Source organism: Macaca nemestrina, chromosome 12 (genome assembly GCF_043159975.1).
Source record: "Macaca nemestrina isolate mMacNem1 chromosome 12, mMacNem.hap1, whole genome shotgun sequence".
NCBI lineage: Eukaryota > Metazoa > Chordata > Mammalia > Primates > Cercopithecidae > Macaca > Macaca nemestrina.
In genome coordinates, this window is record NC_092136.1 from 44,823,668 (window position 1) to 44,843,336 (window position 19,669).

The window sequence follows — 19,669 nt, forward strand, 5'->3', positions numbered from 1 at the left end:
GAAGGCTAGAGTTGGAAGAAGACTTAAAAGTCATCTAGTCCTAGCCCCACATCGTATACTTAGGAAGCTAAAGCCCAGAGACAGTAAAGGACTTGCCCAGGGTAATACCAATTTCTTTCAGTTCAAGTTTTCAGTCAAGAGCATTTTTGTGCTAAAAAGTCAGACTTTCAAAGTAGAGAAGCAAATAGTATACATTTGGCTCATCCATGTGGGCTTTAGGACATTCAGAAAATGAGAGCGAATTAGTTCCCTCATTTGTAAAGTTAAAACTTTACATCCTTTCATAAAAGCCATGATAATTTTGCCTCATGAGTGGTGGGGAGTAAATTTCCGAACCACTCCTCACAGGAATAAAAAGGGGAAAAGGGCATGTCACTTTCTCAAAGCCCTGCCAGGATCAACAAAAAATCTTACATAGCAGGTGGTGTTTCCTTCCCCACTCTGCCTCAGTTACAGATTTTTAAAGTGATTCTATTGGTGTAAAAAGCACGCAATACTGTGCTGCACTACAGACCAGAGAACTCAAAGACAAACTACTGGAGAACCTCGCTTAGGATCTGGAAAGCAGAATAACCTCAGAAACCTCACATTGTTCAGTGAACCTACATTACACATTATGTCCTGAATCCATGGGACATAAGCCACTATTTTCACAGAGGTAAAAATTGGACTAAATGTTACTCATTTTCAGTACAATACATTAAAACCTTCTCTATATGTTGGTACACGTCTGTTGTGCTCAATGATGTTGTATGTTCATAAAGAAGCTTAACATTTTCATAGAATTTGGCATACACCCTCTAGCTAAATTCTTACCACAACGCTATGGTAGAAGAATTAATATTATTCCCATTTTAAGATGCAAGAGCAATTTCTGGCATATGAATGAGTGAATGAATGAATGAGAAAATTAGACATAGATTTCTTGCTTTCATACTCCTGCATCATTACATAAAATTTACATTTTATAAATGGCAAAACTAAGACTAGGGTCCAAAATGTGTTTCCATCTAGGTTAAACTACAGAGCTCAAATGCCTCAAATATGAAACATGGAAGACAAATCTTTCCTTTTCCTTCCCTCTCCCACACTTCCTTCTCTGTCTCTCCCTACAGGCCTTCCCTCACTACCAACTCGATACTACTTGCCCATACACACTTTTCTCTCACCAGACTAGGTTTGGCATTGTGATGCCAGTGAGACAAACCTTGTTCTAAGCCTGACTCGTGTGACTGATACAGAATTAGATCACATAATGGTGAAACCATAAAGCTGTAGAGATTGTCATGCATTTTCACCTAGGCTGGTAAGAAATTGAGAGGTTACTCCAAGTCCCCAAGGAGCTTCCCCTACTGTGACCTCCCAGGCCTGATTGTCTATACCAGGAATCCAGCAATATGTCATATACTGACTGCTTTACCACATCTCTTGTTCTCTTGCCTTGTACTGTTATTTAAATTTACACATGAGTATGTCCTACCTTCCCAGCTTCCTTGCCATCTCTTCCTAGATAGAGGATCTGAAGCTGCTTTGTTAGTTTGACATGAGGCATATGGTAGCTTCCAATTTTATTTTAATTAATTTTGATAATGAGTTGTGCTCTTGTATTTCTGTTTATGAAGTGAAGAGCCTATCGGTTGGAGAACCAGGAGATTGAGAGTCTCAGCCTGGCTCTCTTGAAAGCTGAGACCTCTGATAGTCATCTCTTAATTTCCCTCTGCATTCTATAGCAGAAATGCTTGTATAAAACCAACATCATGCATTAGACTTGTGATTTAACCACCTCAAAAAATACGAGGTTAAATAATATGTTGGTAAGTAGTTGCAGAGCTCTCTGGAAGGAAGATGCCATATCAACAGATTTCATTATGAAAAGTCTACACGTATAAACAGATATTCACAACCTGAAATTACTCAGAAATTTCAGATAGAAACCTTGAATTACTGACTCATTCAGTGATTTGTAGCAAGTTTAGTTTTGGATTCTGCAAGCTTTTCAAGGTCAGTTGTATGCAAAAATTGGATGTGCTCTGTGGATAATAAATAGCACGTGTTAAAAGGAAAAGCTAAATATGTTTAGTCTAGTCTAGACTATAATCACTTGTTAACTCCCTGTCAAGGTGAAAATCGGGCTGCAGATGTGTGTATATGTGCCATACACATTTGAACAAGTCTGAAAAAATAAGATGAGAGTTCAGAGCTAAGTTGAAATGTGACAGACTGCACTTAAGAGCTGAATTTTTCCAGCGATGAGGAATGAGGAGGTTAACACAGGGTAGGGATGCCTGCATATCACAAAACGTGCTGGTCAAAGGCTGGGTGAATTAAAAGCCATCCATCTCTTAGCTGCTGAGGAGCTCAGCTCCACTGTCACTTCAAGATCAAGATCCTGGGAGTCACTGTTTCCATTTCTTTCCACTGTTCAGCTGCCATTGAGAGCTATCAAATCAGCCTGCTTACAGGGCTGTTGTTTGCATCCAGGCTTCCTCTGATACCAAGGGATTAGGCCCAATCACTGTGAGGGGCTCTGGTGATTTCAGAACGAATTTTAAATGACTAAATGAATAAGCCAAGAACTTCCTGATGGCAAGGACTCTTATTTCCTTGTATCCTGCACAGCCTGGCAGAGATAGTGTGCCCAATAAATTAATTTGATGGGCTGAATGAAAATTAAAAGTTACAAATAAAGAGAAGGAAATAAAATTCATTTTGTTCTGAAAGGGAAAAGTTGCTTATGCACCAAATCCCAGATGTTGGTGGATTCTGTCCTTTGAGTAATAGAGACAGGCTGTAAAGTGAGCTGAGAAGGGAGAGGGTGAATCTAAGGAAGGTTCGTTCCAGGTTTCATTCTAGGCTTCGTTGGCAACTCTTAATATAAAAGGCAGCTGGAGAAAAACCCAAGGCAATGGAGATAATCAGTCTGCCCACCCAACTGAACGGTTCCTTTTATTTTTCTAGCTTGGGGTAATCTGCTATCCACACATCAGGAACTTCTAACTAGGCCCAGCTAAACAGCTGAAGCAAGGAGAAAAGTGTCTCGGTAGCAAGTAGAAAGTGTTGAACTACCGACCAAAATAGCAGTAGCTTTTCTTGTGACAATTTGTACAATTAGGTCTGAAAAAGTTCTGTTTCTCAATTCTGACCTAAAAAAATAATGTGCAAAATCCTGCCACATTAATATTCCTCAGAGCAATGGAATTATCTGGGAAATCTTCTCTTCTTGATTTTAGATGTTTTCATGGTCCCTGAACCTTCTGCAGTATCTTTCCCTTGGAAAAACTCCCTGGTATGGTTGTGACCTTGTCTTTGGCAGTACATGTCATTAGCATACTATGGAAGTCACCTGGAGGGTGGGTTAGACTAAGGTTTTGGAGGTAGCTTCAGACTCAGAGTTTTGGTTATATGCTTATTATATTATATGATTCACACCTAGTTATTTATCTTGACCTTTTCTACTTCCAAATCTGCAAAATGGGTCTAGTAAAACTGTCCCCATATCCCAAGGAATACTATTCCTAGCACATTACCTGGCCTATAGTAGAGGCCTAATAAATGTATATCCCTTCTCCAGCACCAGTGCAAAGGGTTCCATCAGTCGGATTCCACATCTTTCCAAGCAGCTCCCAGGATTAGCAATATAAGACATGTGGCGGGGAAATACTAGAAAGGAACAAACTGCTCACCTTGAATCTTGGCCTTCCCTCATGTACCAAATAAAGTGTCAATGGTCCCCATTACTGAGCTAAATAGCTTAGTAGTAGCTAGATGCAGACACTCATAGGTCAAACTTGGGTTCAAATCCTGGTGCTGCCATTTATTAGTAGGAGGATTACAGGCAAATATATAACCTCAGTTTCCTCATCTTAAAAAGAGGAAAAACTAACAGAATGAGTATGGAATAAGTTAATCTATGTAAAGTACACAGCACTGTGCCTAGCACAGTCAACATTCAAAAGTTATCTAACATCATCTCCTTTCATGCTCTAATTAGCAGAACACTACTGGGTGAGAGGCTGAGAAAAACTCTAAGGGTAGATAACAGGGATCAAAAAATAAGAATCACAAGGTAGTATGAAATGGATAGCTGAAATTCACTCTCTGTGAGGGTGGCTGAGACTAAAAGTGATAGAACCGGCTTCTTGATATATGGGACAGAGCTTCCGCTACTCTAAAGTCAGCAAGTTCGGGCTGGGAAGAAACTTGTGAAGAAGGTAAGGTTTATGTCCTGCATTACACACTACCCTCTCCTTAAACCTTTTCTCCTTCTTACCCTCCTTCAGGTAACTGGTCTTCCAAGACTTCATTTATTTGTTGTAGCCCAGCCTCTCCACCAAATTCCTTCCCCTCTTTCTAAACTAGTGGTTTTGAAATGCCAGTCCATGCACCAAGGGAGACTGCCCACATGGAACCTATATGGAGGGCTTGTTAAAAATATTGCTTCTCAGGTTCCACCCTCAGGAAATCTAACGCAGTAGGCCAGAGGCAAAGCCTGGTTATCTATTTTTTTTAATATGTTCCCCAGGTAATTCTTAGGTACAGTCAGATTTTGGAATCATGTTTCTAGACTTTTCCTACATGAAAATCAAAATTTACTTTTCTTATTACCCAGTCTTCTGGGGCCATTTTTTCTCTGACCTACTTGAAAAATGTATTTGTGTTTAGATTCTACGAATCATTAACTAGCAGCAACTTCATAAACTTTCCCTCCAAGATCTTACATGAGGGACATGTTATGCCACAAGCCAAAGTATGAAAAATATTAAGAAAACAGAAAGAATATTTGGAATACCCTCAGTCAATTCTTTATAAATGGGAATGACTCTAAAGAATACTGTGAACTACAGATCTCCTGGTAGAGAGGTCATGGTTGCCATGAAGGACATACAGCATATGGAAGTTTGAAGGCAGGGTCAAAGAGGTGCCATTGATATGCAGAGTAAATAACAACAACAACCACCAATGTGGACTGAGCACTAAAGGCCAACCACCACCTAAGAACTTTTCTTGAGAGAAGAATGTCAGGAAACAGAGTACAACTTTTGGAAGGAAGAAACAAAAAATTGCATAGCAAGAAAGCAGCAGTATCTCCAGGACTCTGAAGTTGGAAATTACTAAACTTGGGTTTTGTGACCTCTTTCTGTCCTGTGGCTCAGAAGGATAAGCAGGGCTCTTCCTCTACAATCCCATTTGGACAGCATGTGGGTGTAGGTCACAGTGGGTCATAGGAGTGCTGCCTGATAGGCCACTTTAATTCTAGAGAGTTGAAGGGGGCAATGAGCTCCTGAAAGTGAAAATGGATATAGCAGCTAAGCATTGGCTTTATCCAGGCTGCCCAGGCCCGGTCTGCAGGGTACAAAGGAGCTAGTGGTTTCTATGGAAACTCTGTCCAGACATACTTACTATATCTGGTGGAAACCACAATTCTTCAGAAGTCTAAAACGTACCTTAAATAGGTCACATCAAAATGGACCAAGACTCACCTCAAGATGGCAAACCTTCCCTTGAGCCTGACACCAGTTCCCTGCCCTTCCAATTCTTCTAAAAGAAACTGCAGAGTCAGAGTGGCAGGCACATTCAAGTATCTCCTCATGAGAAATGTGGTCTAAAGCTGACTGACCTTGGAATATCTCTCCTCTCGATGGTTTTCGGAAGGCAGGCTATCCCCAATATGCCTGTTCCTTATCCTGGGTTCAAGGGAGCAAGCCTTGTGTGGCTGAAAAGTCATTTTAACTTTGATGGCATCATTAATGAGAATCAACAATGCATGGGCACTGCTCAGAATGCAAAAAAAAAAAAAAAAAAAAACTCTGTAATTGGACTCAGGTCACTATCCATAAGGATTTTCAGTGGGTTCTGGAGAGATAAAAACTTTCCCCTTGAACACCATTATCCAGCTGTCCAGCCATAAATGATGCAATAGAAGCCGATGGTCTCCCTCATTCTTCAACTTTCATTAAGCCTGGCTCCAGTGACAGACGAGGGAGACAACATTTCCATCCCACCCCAGCCCAAAACCTCCTGTAAAACCCCCCAGACCTCACAAATAGTCCCACCATCCCCTGACAAGCTGGAAGGCTCATTCCTCTGGAGAAAATACACGGCATCAATTCCAAAAGGCTCATACAACAGCCTCTTTAAGAAGCCTCCATTTGGAAAAGATATTTAAGCAAAGGTGAGCTTGATGAAGTGAAATAGAATTAGCTGCTTCAGTAGCACAGGCTTCTCAGATTCATTCTAAGGTAGACGAGCTTATTCGCTTCCAAGTGGAACGAACTCAACAACAATATATCAATGTTAACTGTGATCACAGCTCCATGGAATTCCAGCCAGTGCCTGGAGCACACTGAGGTGCACTTACTATTCCCCAATCTGCAATCAACCTTTTGTACATTTGCTCCTAATCACGGGATACAGTTTCATTTTAATGAACTGTTTTCTTATCATATTACAGTTGGTCATTTCAGCATGCCTAATGTCCCATTTGGTAGGTTAAATTACAATTAGGGTCCCTTGGTGTTTGTTTCCTGGCAAGTCATGAAGGAATCTGATATTTTTTTCCCCTTTTCCATTGCTTGATTTCAAGGGCAGAATCAGCAACGCTCAAAGACAAAGAAATACCTGTTACAGTCGACGTGGAGCAGAAGATGAGAGGCACTAACTGACAGTGCAATCTTGTGCCATCGTCCATCTGCCATCCGGTAAGGAAGTGCCTCTGTCCTTGGCTTCCCACTGTGTATGTAGTGATACCGAATCTCATCCCTCAGGCCACTGCTCTCCAGTTCAAAATAGCTGTATGTAAAGGAACAAACATTTGTTTTATTTTAGTTCTGGATATCACAGCCATCATCAATCCCTCAACCCCTTACTACCGGGTCTCTCACAATCTAAAATATAGCTAAACATGACACAAAGAGCTAAGACCTGAAATCAATGCACTGTATGACACCCAATGAATCTATTGTCTGAGAACCCTCATGGCAACATCTTGAGCCTCTGAAACAGAGATCAATTGATCCACTGTGAGGTAACAAGCCACAGCTAATTAGCAAAACTCAGTGCAGTGTTTCTTAAATACTTCAAAGTACAAATCAGAACCCTCATTCCATGAATGTCTAAAAAAGGCCATTCATGTGGAATTGATCTATTGATGGTTATTTTTAGAACAATTATCTTTACTTTTTCAAGAATTAAAGGGAAATAGAAGTCATGTTGGACACAGGGATTGAAATACATTGTCAGAATGAAAAGATTAGTCTTTTTCTTCTCCCTAAACAAAAAGATATAATTGAATAACAATTCCTAGATAATAAGCAGGGGAGAAAAGGTTGAAGCTAGACACAAAAGAATCAGTATTTCAAATTATCAGAGAATGAAATATGCAATTAAGTTTTTTCTTTTCCAAGATTATGATCCTGTTTTTCAGACCCATAAGAAATTCTTAGCCTTACCACTGTGGTCTGCACTTCAGTCATAAAATACTACAAGCAACTTTGGGACACTCCTCAGGCACACAACAGGGCTGGTACTTTCACAGGTGCCAGAACTATTTTGTTTCCTATGCCTCTCTTCTGAAATGTGTCATTGTCATCAACATTGGGCCTGATCTCACTGCCAGGGCTTGCAGTAGGTATTTCACATATACTAATTTATCACTCAAAAAACCCATGAGACTGGTATTATCTCTTTTTAAAAAACTTTAAAACTGAGATTAAGGATTAAACATACCCAAATCAGATTTAAACTTAGATCTAAATTTGACAGTGTGTGCACTTTCTACCAGTTTGTCGCCCATCCCAGAGGCATGATGACAAAGTGGTGAGGATAGCCTCTCCAGGCACTAACTCCAACAACTCATCCATACAGGCAACTCCAGAGCGATTTGCCTAGACAGGTAACTAGGCTTAATCCCTAGATTTGGAAGGGCCTGCTGCTTCTATTCTAATCCACTAAACTGGCTAACCCCACGAGCCAAACTGTATTTAATCTAAAAGACAAAATGTATTTTCTATGAGGACTAAAATGAATCTATCATGAAACTCAGCCTCTATTGTGCGTGAATCCCAAAAGTCATGCCAAAGAACAAATACATATGTCTTGCTCATCTTTCACAGATCTTTCCAAAGTAAACAGTGAAGGGCAAGCAGAGAGTCAAGACCAGCCTCTGACTCACCTCATTTGCACCAGTACAAAGAATCATGCCCAAGGTCATAAACTAAAAGAGGTTATTTATACCATAGCAGCCAACTTCTAGGCCCAGGTTCACACTTATTAGTAATAATTTATGTAATACATACTTTATAACACTGCACAAAAGGAAGTGCTTTAACAAGCCATTTATTTTAAGGGAATTCTCCAATTTCTTCTAAGTTGTTAGAACACTGAAGAACCAAACAATCAGAGAACTTAGAGATCAAGAAGATGTTATAGAGTATTGGTCATTCATTAATTCATTCAACATGTCTTTACTGAACACATAATGAAAAACTAAGAAGGGGTTTAAAATACATATCCCACTTCTGAAGGTGGTTTGTGACTAGGGAAGAAGGAAGTAAAATATGTCCCTCCCCCCCAAAAAAAAGGTGGAAAATGGCCTAAAAGGAACAAATGAGGAGGTAAGAAAAGTCATTTAATGAATGATTGCCATGTGCCAGGAATATGGCAAGTGCTTTCATAGACATCATCTTTTTAATTTCTTTAAGGTAGATTTCATTATCCCTATTTTATAGGTGATCAAAGATATTAAGTATCTTGCCCAAGACCATTTAGCACCTGTATAGAAATGCACCACAAGCTTATATTTGAGATCTTACCAGGATTCACACATCATGAGAAATCTCTCAATTACTTTACTTTGACCAATAAGCAACTACTGGGGGAAGGGACATGACCTTGAAAGGGCTTCAATCAATGACAATTAGAAATACTCACAGAAGTCACCTGATGGAATCATTAAACAGGGAGGCAAATATATTTAACCAGATTTCATCATTATTCTCAGGGTTGTGGCCTCATTGAGCAAGTATTCAATGTATTATAAACACATCTCTTAAAGATCACTTTATAAAGCACTGGAGTCAGTGATTACTTTGGGGTAATCACAAACATATAGCTATGAGAAGAGAAGTCTGTCCTAGTGTCAGGCAAATGATACTTGTATCTCAGACTAAAGTTTCTGGCCACATCCTGCACATATTCAAAAAGTGCTGCATCTCATGCAACTTGGATGAAAATCAAGATGATATATTTTTGAAAAAACGTGTCAGATAACTGCTGAAGCAGCCTTAGGGACAATAAAAACACTGGATGGCTAAGCGACATCTGGATAAAATTCTTTCATGAGGGCTGGGAGGAAAATAAGGCAACATTTCCAGGCAGTAATGCTCTACAAATAAAGATGTGCAGCAACTCTGAGCAGAAAGTCATTTGGCCTGATGGGATTTGGCTGTAGCCTGGAGGGAAGACTCATGTTTTGTAGTAGAACCTTGTGACTCAGTGTGGTCTACAGACCACCAATAGCAGCATCACCTGTGGAATTTCAGATTATTGGGATGACCCAAGGTCTACTGCAGCAGAATCTGCGTTTCAACAAAACTCCCAGATGATTCACGTTCTACGTTTACATCTATGTTTAAGAAGCACTATAGTAGTATGCCAGGTGTTGCCTTACTTCCTGGCCAGCTGGTCATGATGAGGGGAGCAGAAGTTTGATGCTACGAGCAAGTGAATAGGAGCCATGTGGTGCTGCCAGGTAGAAGGAGGACACTGGAAGTGACAGTAGGCTGGTATCTAGTGAGCAATCTACCCCTCAGCAGTCCTCATGCTTCAGGACTCAGGTGTATTGGGGTTTTTTCAAGAGTCTATGGGGGAGGGCAGCTGTATAAACGATAAAACTGTAAGTCAGATTTTGTAAGCAAAAGATTTTGCAAGCCCTTAGCCTTGGACCTCAGCCAAGTGTGTTGTTCCAACAAACTGCCTTCACTCCCAGAAAAGTCGGCTCATCCTGCAAATATTTGAAAACAGCAGTGATATTCCCTCTTCTTTTTTCTTTTTCAAGCCAAGCATCCCTGGCACCTTCCTTTATACTCCCATCTCCATCTAAATTATGAACCCCTCCTGGACAAGGTTTCTGCCTTCTTCCTTTCTCCAGCCTTCCCCATGTTGGTCACCATGTTCTAGGCATGGTCAAATGAATCAATTTTCCACTTAAATATAGCATCCAGGAATAAAGGCATTGTACAGATGTGGTCTAATGCAAAGTACAGTGACACTATCACCTGCTTTGCTCTGAGCTGTGCACAACTATGCCTATACTGACTTTCCCATCAACTAACACCCCAAGACCTTTCACACAAAATGTTATGAAGGCAAATCTTTTCCAACCTGTATTTACTTAGCTGAATTTTTTAAGCCCAGGCCTTTACTTAGGTGCAAGGTAGACCCTACCCAGAATCAACATTCATAATTCCCCAAAGGTCCACCCTTGGGTATTAGGTACAATTAATATTACCATGAACTGAAGTCAATTTTCATAAGACTATCTGAATTCCTTAGTAGACTGGAAATAAATTCAGGAGCAATAATTCTAAAAATTTAGGTAAAGATCAATCAAGTTATTTTTATTAAAATTTTTATCATTTTCCCCAAAATTGATACCAAAGGTATCCTATTTTGAGATTACATACATGTATAATATTAAAATATATAATACAATTTTATATGTATATATTTATAATAAAATTTTATATTTTTATATATATAATAGAAGGGTGAGATATATTCAAAATGTTAAAGTGATTATTGCTGGATGAATTATGTGGCATCTGTGTACAAGAGTGAAAACAGTAAAAGTTAATTTTAGATGGTATCCAGCACTAATTCACAAGTAAAGGTAAAACATTTCTTAGAAAAGGTCTCTTTTCCAGTTATTCTACAAGGATATATACTAGCTATTTAGAGAAATATATCACACCCCAAAGAGCTCCAGAGTTAGTGCAGTACCTGCTTACATTCCAACAATGATTCTTCTGTGGCCCTGAAGAAACCATTGCTTCCTAGGAGTCTGGGTGGGGAGGTCAAAGCAAAATGGATTTGGGAAACAAGACGACACCCTTTCCCAGTGTGTACCCCTAGCAGGACCCTCCAGATAGACAGAAACCCAGGTAGGCGTCCAGCTACTTTCTATAAAAGGAACAAGCCACCACATATAGAGAGAGAGAGTACCTGGGTAGATCATTTCCCAAAATCCTGGAAAATCCTAAAGATGATGAAAAAAATAAGTTTCCCAGCATAGTACCTACAATTTTGTAGGACCTCAATAAAGGGTAACTCTATTTTAATGGGCAATAATAATAACAATGATAACAAAAACAATATAGCTAACATTATTTATGTAATAATAGCTAATACTTACTGAGTACTAATCATTACTAGGAGAACTGCCTTTAGGTCTGTATATTTCATATCAAAATAATTCCTACCACAAACCTGTAAAATATTTTACTTGTTTTAACAAATATTTCTATAGTACTGACTATGGGCCAGGCACTGGTCTGCAAATATTTACTCATGTAATCCTCATAACAACGTTAAAAATTACCAACTATTATCATCCCTATTTTATAAAAGATGAAACCAAAGTACAGAAAGATTAAATAACTTGCCCAAGTTTGTACGGGTAGATAAGAACAGATCCAGGATTTAAACAAAAGCAGTCTAGTTCCAGGCTTCATGCTTTATGCTGCAACTCAAGTCCATATTTTAACCACTACCTCATTTTACAGCTATGAAATTAAAGATATAAAGCTCAGACCACCATAGGAGGCAGAGCCATGACTTGAACCTGAGTCTGTTAGACACCAAAGTATGGTGGCAACACCCCATTACTTTCTACTGTGTCAGGTTTTTAAAATATATTATCTGTAATTCTGCCAATAATCCTAAACGGTACTTATTATTATATTCGTAAGTGTGAAGTGTGAGATCCAAAATGATAAAGTGCCTTGCCTGCAGCCACATCACTCCCACGATTCAAATCCAGGTGTGCTTAATTCCACCACACTGTGCTCCTCACTGGGTTCAGTGGCATGATCACATCAGCGTCAGAGGACAAAACAGTTCCAGTGAACTCAGGCAGCCTCCATCCATGGTTCTCATGATGCCCTCAGTCAAGGTATGCTGCCAAGTCATACTATTGCAGACCCAGGTGCCAGCCCTCATTCTTTATGCTAATCTCATCACTCTGGAAAGAAATGCTACAGTTGTTCATGTTGAAGCTCTTTTTTTTTTTTTTTTTTTGAAACAGAGTCTCACTCTGTTGCCCAGGCTGGAGTACAGTGGCACGATCTTGGCTCACTGCAACCTCCACCTCCTATGTTCAAGCCATTCTTCTGGTTCAGCCTCCTGAGCAGCTGGGATTACAGGCGCCCCACCACCATGCCTGGTTAATTTTTGTATTTTTAGTAGAGACGGGGTTTCACCATGTTGGCCAGGCTGGTCTCGAACTCCTGACCTCAAGTGATCTGCTCACCTCAGCCTCCCAAACTGCTGGGATTAGAGGCGTGAGCCACCGCGCCCAGCCCATGTTGAAGTTCCTGTCTCTTTCCTGGTCCTAAGTCCACTGTTTGGCTGACAAAGAGATTAAGCCAACAATACAAGGCAGGTATACCGTGCCACACCTTAGACCAGGGGTCTCAATGGCTACGTGTCTTGAAAAAGAGGCAGTACCACCATTTTTAATGAAGTAGTAGTGGGACTACTGAAGCTTAAGTTGCAACCTTAAACCTGCCAGAAAAATCATGTGATTTTTGGCATATCACTGCCAAAAATGATGTCGTATCACTGTCCCACTATGCCTCGGTTTTTTAATGTGTCTTAAATAAAGTAATTATATCTGATCCACAAAGCCCTAGGATTTCTCAAAAGGCTCTTAGAGTCCATGGCAGAGGGAAAAGACAAGGCCCATGACCTTTTTTAACCAGAGCAACTTCACTGTCATCTATTACATAAATTGGAGTTTCCTGTAAGATTTCATTTGGATAAAAGAATAGTTTTAAACTATTCTTTAAAAAAACTATTCTTAAAAGAAATAGTTTTAAACTATTGAACTAAATAATTTTTAAAGTCCAGCTCAGGTCTAAACTCCTAGAATTCTTATGCTAATTTGCATCTGATTGGTTGGTCAATTAGTTTCATTCTATTCTTGATATTATGTCAACATTCAGGCTCCAGACTCCTTATCAGCCTGGAGGAGAGAAGAACGAGAGGTAAGTGTAGCAGATGTAGCTAATATCTACACCCCGCCTTCTCCCTGGGCACTGGGCACATACTAAAGTATATTCCCCAGTTCCCTGTAATCTAGAAGGGACCACATGAGTAGTTGTCACCAAAAAAAACACCACGAGCAGAGGTGTTGTGTATTATGTCCAGGCCAAAATAGTTAACAGAGGATGTGCTTTATCCATGCCAGTTGCAGAGGTCCAGTGGAGAATTCTGAGGCCTTATTGGGTGGTGGCACCATATGGTGGAGAAAGTTTGGGTCTATAAACGACTTCATGGAGCACAGATACTTTTCCTCACACAGATTAACACTGAACTGGGAAGTAAACAAAAATAAACTTTTACTGATAATAACCAGTGAAATTTAGAGATTACTAGTCTACCTTGACTCAGTAAAGAGAGGTACAGAAACATGAAACCAAAGAAAGGCAAAAAGAAAAAACGCTGAAAAGTAACAATGGGCACAGGTCATTGCTGGTCTATAAGTAAAAAGAAATGACAGCAGCTATGAACACAGTCATCTCCTGTCCTGTATGTCACAGATAATCTGAATTACATGGCTTAATATTCTGTTGGGAAAACTGTACTTTCAGTCACAAAATCTCCCATCTTGCATACTCTTCTACAATGTGAACTTCACATTCCTTACCTTGAAAGGTGGGAACTGTCTCCTCCCCTTGAACCCGCATGGACTTGTAAGTACTTTAAGGGCAAAAGGAATGCCTGGTGACTTCCATAAATGTAAAAATGCAGTTTCTATCTTGTTTACCAGAACACTTGCGCTTTAATCCCTAAGTCACCTTGTAAAAAGTTCAACTACCCTGAGGCCACCTTGCTGTGAGGAAGTCCAGACCGTACTGGGGAGGTGACATGTAGGTGCTCTAGTTGACAACCCCAACTGGGATTCCAGCCAACAACCATTATTTTATATTTTTTTAATTTTTTTTTATTATTATACTTTAAGTTCTGGGGTACATGTGGATAACGTGCAGGTTTGTTACATATGTATACTTGTGCCATGTTGGTGTGCTGCACCCATCAACTCGTCAGCACCCATCAACTCGTCATTTACATCAGGTATAACTCCCAATGCAATTCCTCTCCCCTCCCCCCTCCCCATGATAGGCCCTGGTGTGTGATGTTCCCCTTCCCGAGTCCAAGTGATCTCATTGTTCAGTTCCCACCTATGAGTGAGAACATGCGGTGTTTGGTTTTCTGTTCTTGCGATAGTTTGCTGAGAATGATGGTTTCCAGCTGCATCCATGTCGCTACAAAGGTCACAAACTCATCCTTTTTTATGGCTGCATAGTATTCCATGGTGTATATGTGCCACATTTTCTTAATCCAGTGTGTCACTGATGGACATTTGCGTTGGTTCCAAGTCTTTGCTATTGTGAATAGCACCGCAATGAACATACGTATGCATGTGTCTTTATAGCAGCATGATTTATAACCCTTTCGGTATATACCCAGTAATGGGATGGCTGGGTCATATGGTACTTCTAGTTCTAGATCCTTGAGGAATCGCCATACTGTTTTCCATAATGGTTGAACTAGTTTACAATCCCACCAACAGTGTAAAGGTGTTCCTATTTTCCATATCCTCTCCAGCACCTGTTGTTTCCTGACTTTTTAATGATTGCCATTCTAACTGGTGTGAGATGCTATCATTGTGGTTTTGATTTGCACACCAGCTTTCTGAGTGAAAACACCTCCAGCTGGCCTGCCCAGCTGTCTACTCTTCTCACTGAAGCCACAGAAGTGGTAGAATAGAGATAAGTCATCCTTTCTGGGCTCTGTCCAAATTCCTGATCCACAGAAACTGTGAGCAAAAGTTTTGGAGTAGTTTTTTTAATACATCAATAGAAACTGGAACACTCTAACTTTGGGTATACAGATTTTTATTATATCTTTAAAAAATTAAAACTATAACTTAAGTATGTTTCTATTAAATGCCTGGGTCATTGGCCAGATAACCAAATCTCAAAATGTTGATTTTCTGCTTATAAATAGCACCACAGATATATAACTATGCATTTTCTTTTAACTTATAAAAATGGAATTCTACCAAAAATGTAATTTAATATAAATAAACCATTATGTATTTTAAAATACACGGTTTTCAGAGGCTACTTAAAGAAATAAATACCTTACGACTACTTTGATATCTTTCTCATTCATCTGTTATTTTTCTTGTATCAAACCCAAACATTCTGGCCTCAAGCTTCTTGTTTACACTAATGGAAGTGGACCCATTGGTGGTCCTTTCACGAGTCAGATATCTTTGGGTTCCAGGTCCATGTGCCCTTGAAGGCTACAGAGCTATCTGACTAAACTAAAGGAAAGTCTTGATTTTCCTAGACAAACTTCTGGTACTCTCAACTTCTGTTTCCTTTATTCAGAGCAATATGGAAAAAGAATATATACCAGAAAAAAAATATGCCAGGTATAAAGAGGCTTCAGAACCCAGACATCTTGCGATCAATCCCTCCCCTCTGCCATTCAATTCATGTGTGAATGTGGGCAGGACACACCATTTCCCTAAACCTTCTTTTCTTCATCTAGTTGAAAATAAACATCTACTTCACAGATTTGTTTTGAGAATAAAATGACATACATTTGTAAATCGTCTTACAAATTGCCTAGTATCCAATATTGATTATGATTTCCCTTCATCTTTCTATATACATGAAAATAAACAGCCTTACAAAGGTGCGATGCTGCTGAAAGCATATGCATTCTGCCTTTTCTCAGAAAGAAGTGTTTTTCTACCTTCCCCTTCCTCTTGTTTAGACTAGACCTGATGATTTTACTTGTAGTTGTAAGGTTACATATTAGTTCTGTACTCGATCCTCTTAGCAAACATATAGCAAGAGATTAATCGTGACAGCAATTACAAACTGCTTTTGTTATTGAAAATAAAACACTCATTGTTAAATGAAATGTAAAACTCTGGCTCTTTATGCCCATTCAAAACTGTTCTATTACACTCTTTAAAAATCCACATGGTATTAGCCATGCTGTATTTAATAAAGTAAAGGCTGGCTTCTAACTTCCCTAGAGAACCAGGAAAAATACACGAAACTTCAGGCAAGTTAAGATAGAAAAATAAAATTAGTGACAGAATACACTTAAAAAAAAATCAGCTAATATAGCAGGACAAGGGGCGAGGAATCATTTGGTTTTGATTGTCAAGGACTGCAAATACAGTAAAATAAAAACATTTATTAAGCAACCAAGCCGAAGGCACTAAGCTTGGAATTGCACAACTGCATCTGAAGACTAAGGTATAACTTTGGATCTCCAGGACTCAAAATTAAGATGTTTATGAATATCAAGATTTAGGAAATAGGCACTAAATATATCATGGTGGTTGTAGTTGTAGTGGTAATGGTAATCGTACTCATGACCAAAACATATGTAGCACTTTCTATACTTCTTTCTAAATTTTATCTAAAATGCCTAAAGAAGAAATATTATTGTTCCCAAACAAGAAATATAATCTTCAGTTTTCTAAATTTTTTTGTTTCTATTGTTCAGAAGTAAACTGATATATCTATAAAGGTACTCAGTGGAAAATTTCCCTTCCATCCTGTACCCAGTCTTCCCAGTATCCAACAACGCTTATAGGCAACTAGTGTTGGTATCCCATGTATTTGTACAAAGTTTTTTATGGTAAACTCTTTTAGAATAGTTTTATATTTGCAGAAAATTACAAAAGTAGAGTTTCCACATATCCCACACCCAGTTTGCCCTATTAATGAACCAATACTAATAGTTTATTAACCAAGTCTGTATTTTATTTAGATTTTCTTAGTTTTTACCTAATACCCTTTATATGTTCCACATTCCTATCTAGGATGCTACAATACATTTGTTTGTCATGCCTCCTCGGGCTCCTTAGAGCTGTGCCAGTTCAGACTTGTCTTTTTTTTTATGACCTTGACAGTTTTGAGGAGTACGGGCCAGGTATTTGGTAAAATATCTGACAATTGGGATTTGTCTAATTTTTCTCATAATTAATACTAGAGTTGTGACTTTTGGGGAGGAATACCATAGAAGTAATGTGCAAATCTCACAGCATCATATCAAGAATGCATTCTACTACATGACATCACTATTGATGTTACTGTCAGGGTTTATCTCCCTGGCTGAGTGTTTGTCAGTTTTCTCCATTATAAAAATACTCTTCCCCCTCCCAGTTCTATACTGTCCTCTTTGGAAGGAAGACACTCCGGAGCCCACACTTTAGGAGTGGAGAGTTACATTCCACCTCCTTGAGGATGGACTATTGAAATGAAAATACTCATTTTACATAAATTATTAGAATTTTACTGCATGGGATATTTATCTATTCTCATTTATTTATTTATTCAAACACTTATTATATCAGTGTAGACTCACAGGTTATCACTTTTTACTTTGGTTTATAATCCAACACTGTTTATCTTGTTGCTCAAATTGTTCCAGCTTTAGCTGTTGGACGTTTTTCAGCTGGTTCCTTTGACTTACTCCCATCATGTTTCCTGTTTTGTTTTATTTTGTTTTGAGCATTTCCTTACTTTCTAGTACTACAAGATGCTCAAGGTTCATCTTATATATTTCCTGACCCAATCCTAAAATCAACCATCTCTCCAAGGAAGCCTTGTTCCTTTTACTGGAGAATGGTATTAGAAATCAAGATTTGGCCACTATGTGTGCTCATTGCTATGAGATATTGTTGCTTCTGAGCTCTCTCAGCCAACAAAGAAATATATGTGTGTGTGTATAACAATCAGTACATATACACATATCTGTAAATATTTCTATATGTATCCATTTGTATCTAAAGTAAGCTAAACATGAATTCATACTGATATCTTAAACTCTAATCCATTATCACATAGATAATTCTAGTCTTTGTCCCATGCTTATCTGTAATTTCCCATGATCTGCCATCCATTAACTTAATTATTCACCTTCTGTATACATGTATAGTGGTTTTAATATCATTAACCAATACCCTCAGGTAAACAACTGTATCAACTCAAGTGAAGGGTCTATATACAGTTCCTTCGGCCTTTAGTCCTACCTACTCCATTCGTGTCCAAAGTTCCGGAAGTCAGCTCCTATTTCCTCAATCCCCGTTGTTGAGGTTATTTCATACATTTGTAATACAGTTAGATAATTCTGTTACATTCTGAATTCCATCCTGGGATCTCTTAACTTCCTAAATGATTTTTTAAAATATGCACACATTGAGGTTTATTCTCTGTGCTGTAAGGTTCTGTGGCTTTTGACATATGCATAGTGTCATGTACCCACCACTACAGAATTACACCCAATAGTTCCACTACCTAAAAAATTCCTCTGTTCTTCACCTATTTAACTCTCCCCCAACTCCCAAAGCCCTGGAAATCATTAATCTGTTTGTTATCTTTTTTTTCATCTTTTTTTTTTTTTTGGCTTTTTCCAGAATGTCATATAAATGGAATGATACAGTATTCAGCCTTTTCAGACTGGGTTCTTACACTAAGTAATATGCATTAAAGATTCATCCAAATACGATCAACCATAAAAAAAAAAAAAAAAAAAAAAAGATTCACCCATATCTTTGCATGGCTTAGTCATGCATTTTCTTTATAGCTGAGTAATACATCATATAGATGAACCACAGTTCATTTATCCATTTACTTATTGAGGGACTTGGTTACTTCCTGTTTGTATGCAGGATTTTTTGTGAAAACAAGTTTTCGAATCAATTGGTTTGAAATAAGTTTTCAAATCAATTGGTTTGAAATAAGTTTTCAAATCAATAGGTAAATACCTAGAAGTGCAATTACTGGATTTTGTGATAAGACTATGTTTAGCTTTGTAAAAAACTGCCAAACTGCCTTCCAACGTGGCCGTACTACATTACACTCAGACCACCAATAAACAAGGATTCCTGTTGCTATTGATTCCCACCAGCAATGTTGGGGGTTTTTTGGATTTTACCCATTCTAATTGGTGTGTAATGGTATCTCATTGTTTTAATTAGCATTTCCCTAATGATAAATGATATTCAGCATTGTAATATGCTCATTTCCCATTTACATATCTTCTTTAGTAAGATGTCTATTCAGATATTTTGCCTATTTAAAAAAACTGGGTTGTTTATTTATTGTTGAGTTTACTTACTGTTGAGTTTCAGGTGTTCTTTATATATGTTGGATATAAATCCCTCCTCAAATGTGTGTTTTTCAAATTTTTCTTCCAATCTATAACTTGTTTTTTTTGTTTGTTTTGAGACAGAGTCTTGCTCTGTCACCCAGGCTGGAGTGCAGTAGTGTGATCTCCACTCAGTATAAGCCCCACCTCCTGGGTTCACGCCATTCTCCTGCCTCAGCCTCCCAAGTAGCTGGGACTACAGGCA

The 19,669-nt window shown here is 38.7% G+C and overlaps 1 protein-coding gene across 3 annotated transcripts in view; it reads right to left on the reverse strand.

Annotated features, from left to right (window-relative positions):
• LOC105487015 (neural EGFL like 1) overlaps nucleotides 1–19,669 on the reverse strand; it is a 934,667-nt gene that overhangs the window by 744,893 nt on the left and 170,105 nt on the right. For all 3 annotated transcript variants that reach the window (XM_071074963.1, XM_011750278.3, XM_011750280.3), the window contains exon 4: nucleotides 6,619–6,789. In XM_071074963.1, the coding sequence (XP_070931064.1) occupies nucleotides 6,619–6,789 (171 nt within the window). The remainder of the gene's footprint in view (nucleotides 1–6,618; nucleotides 6,790–19,669) is intronic.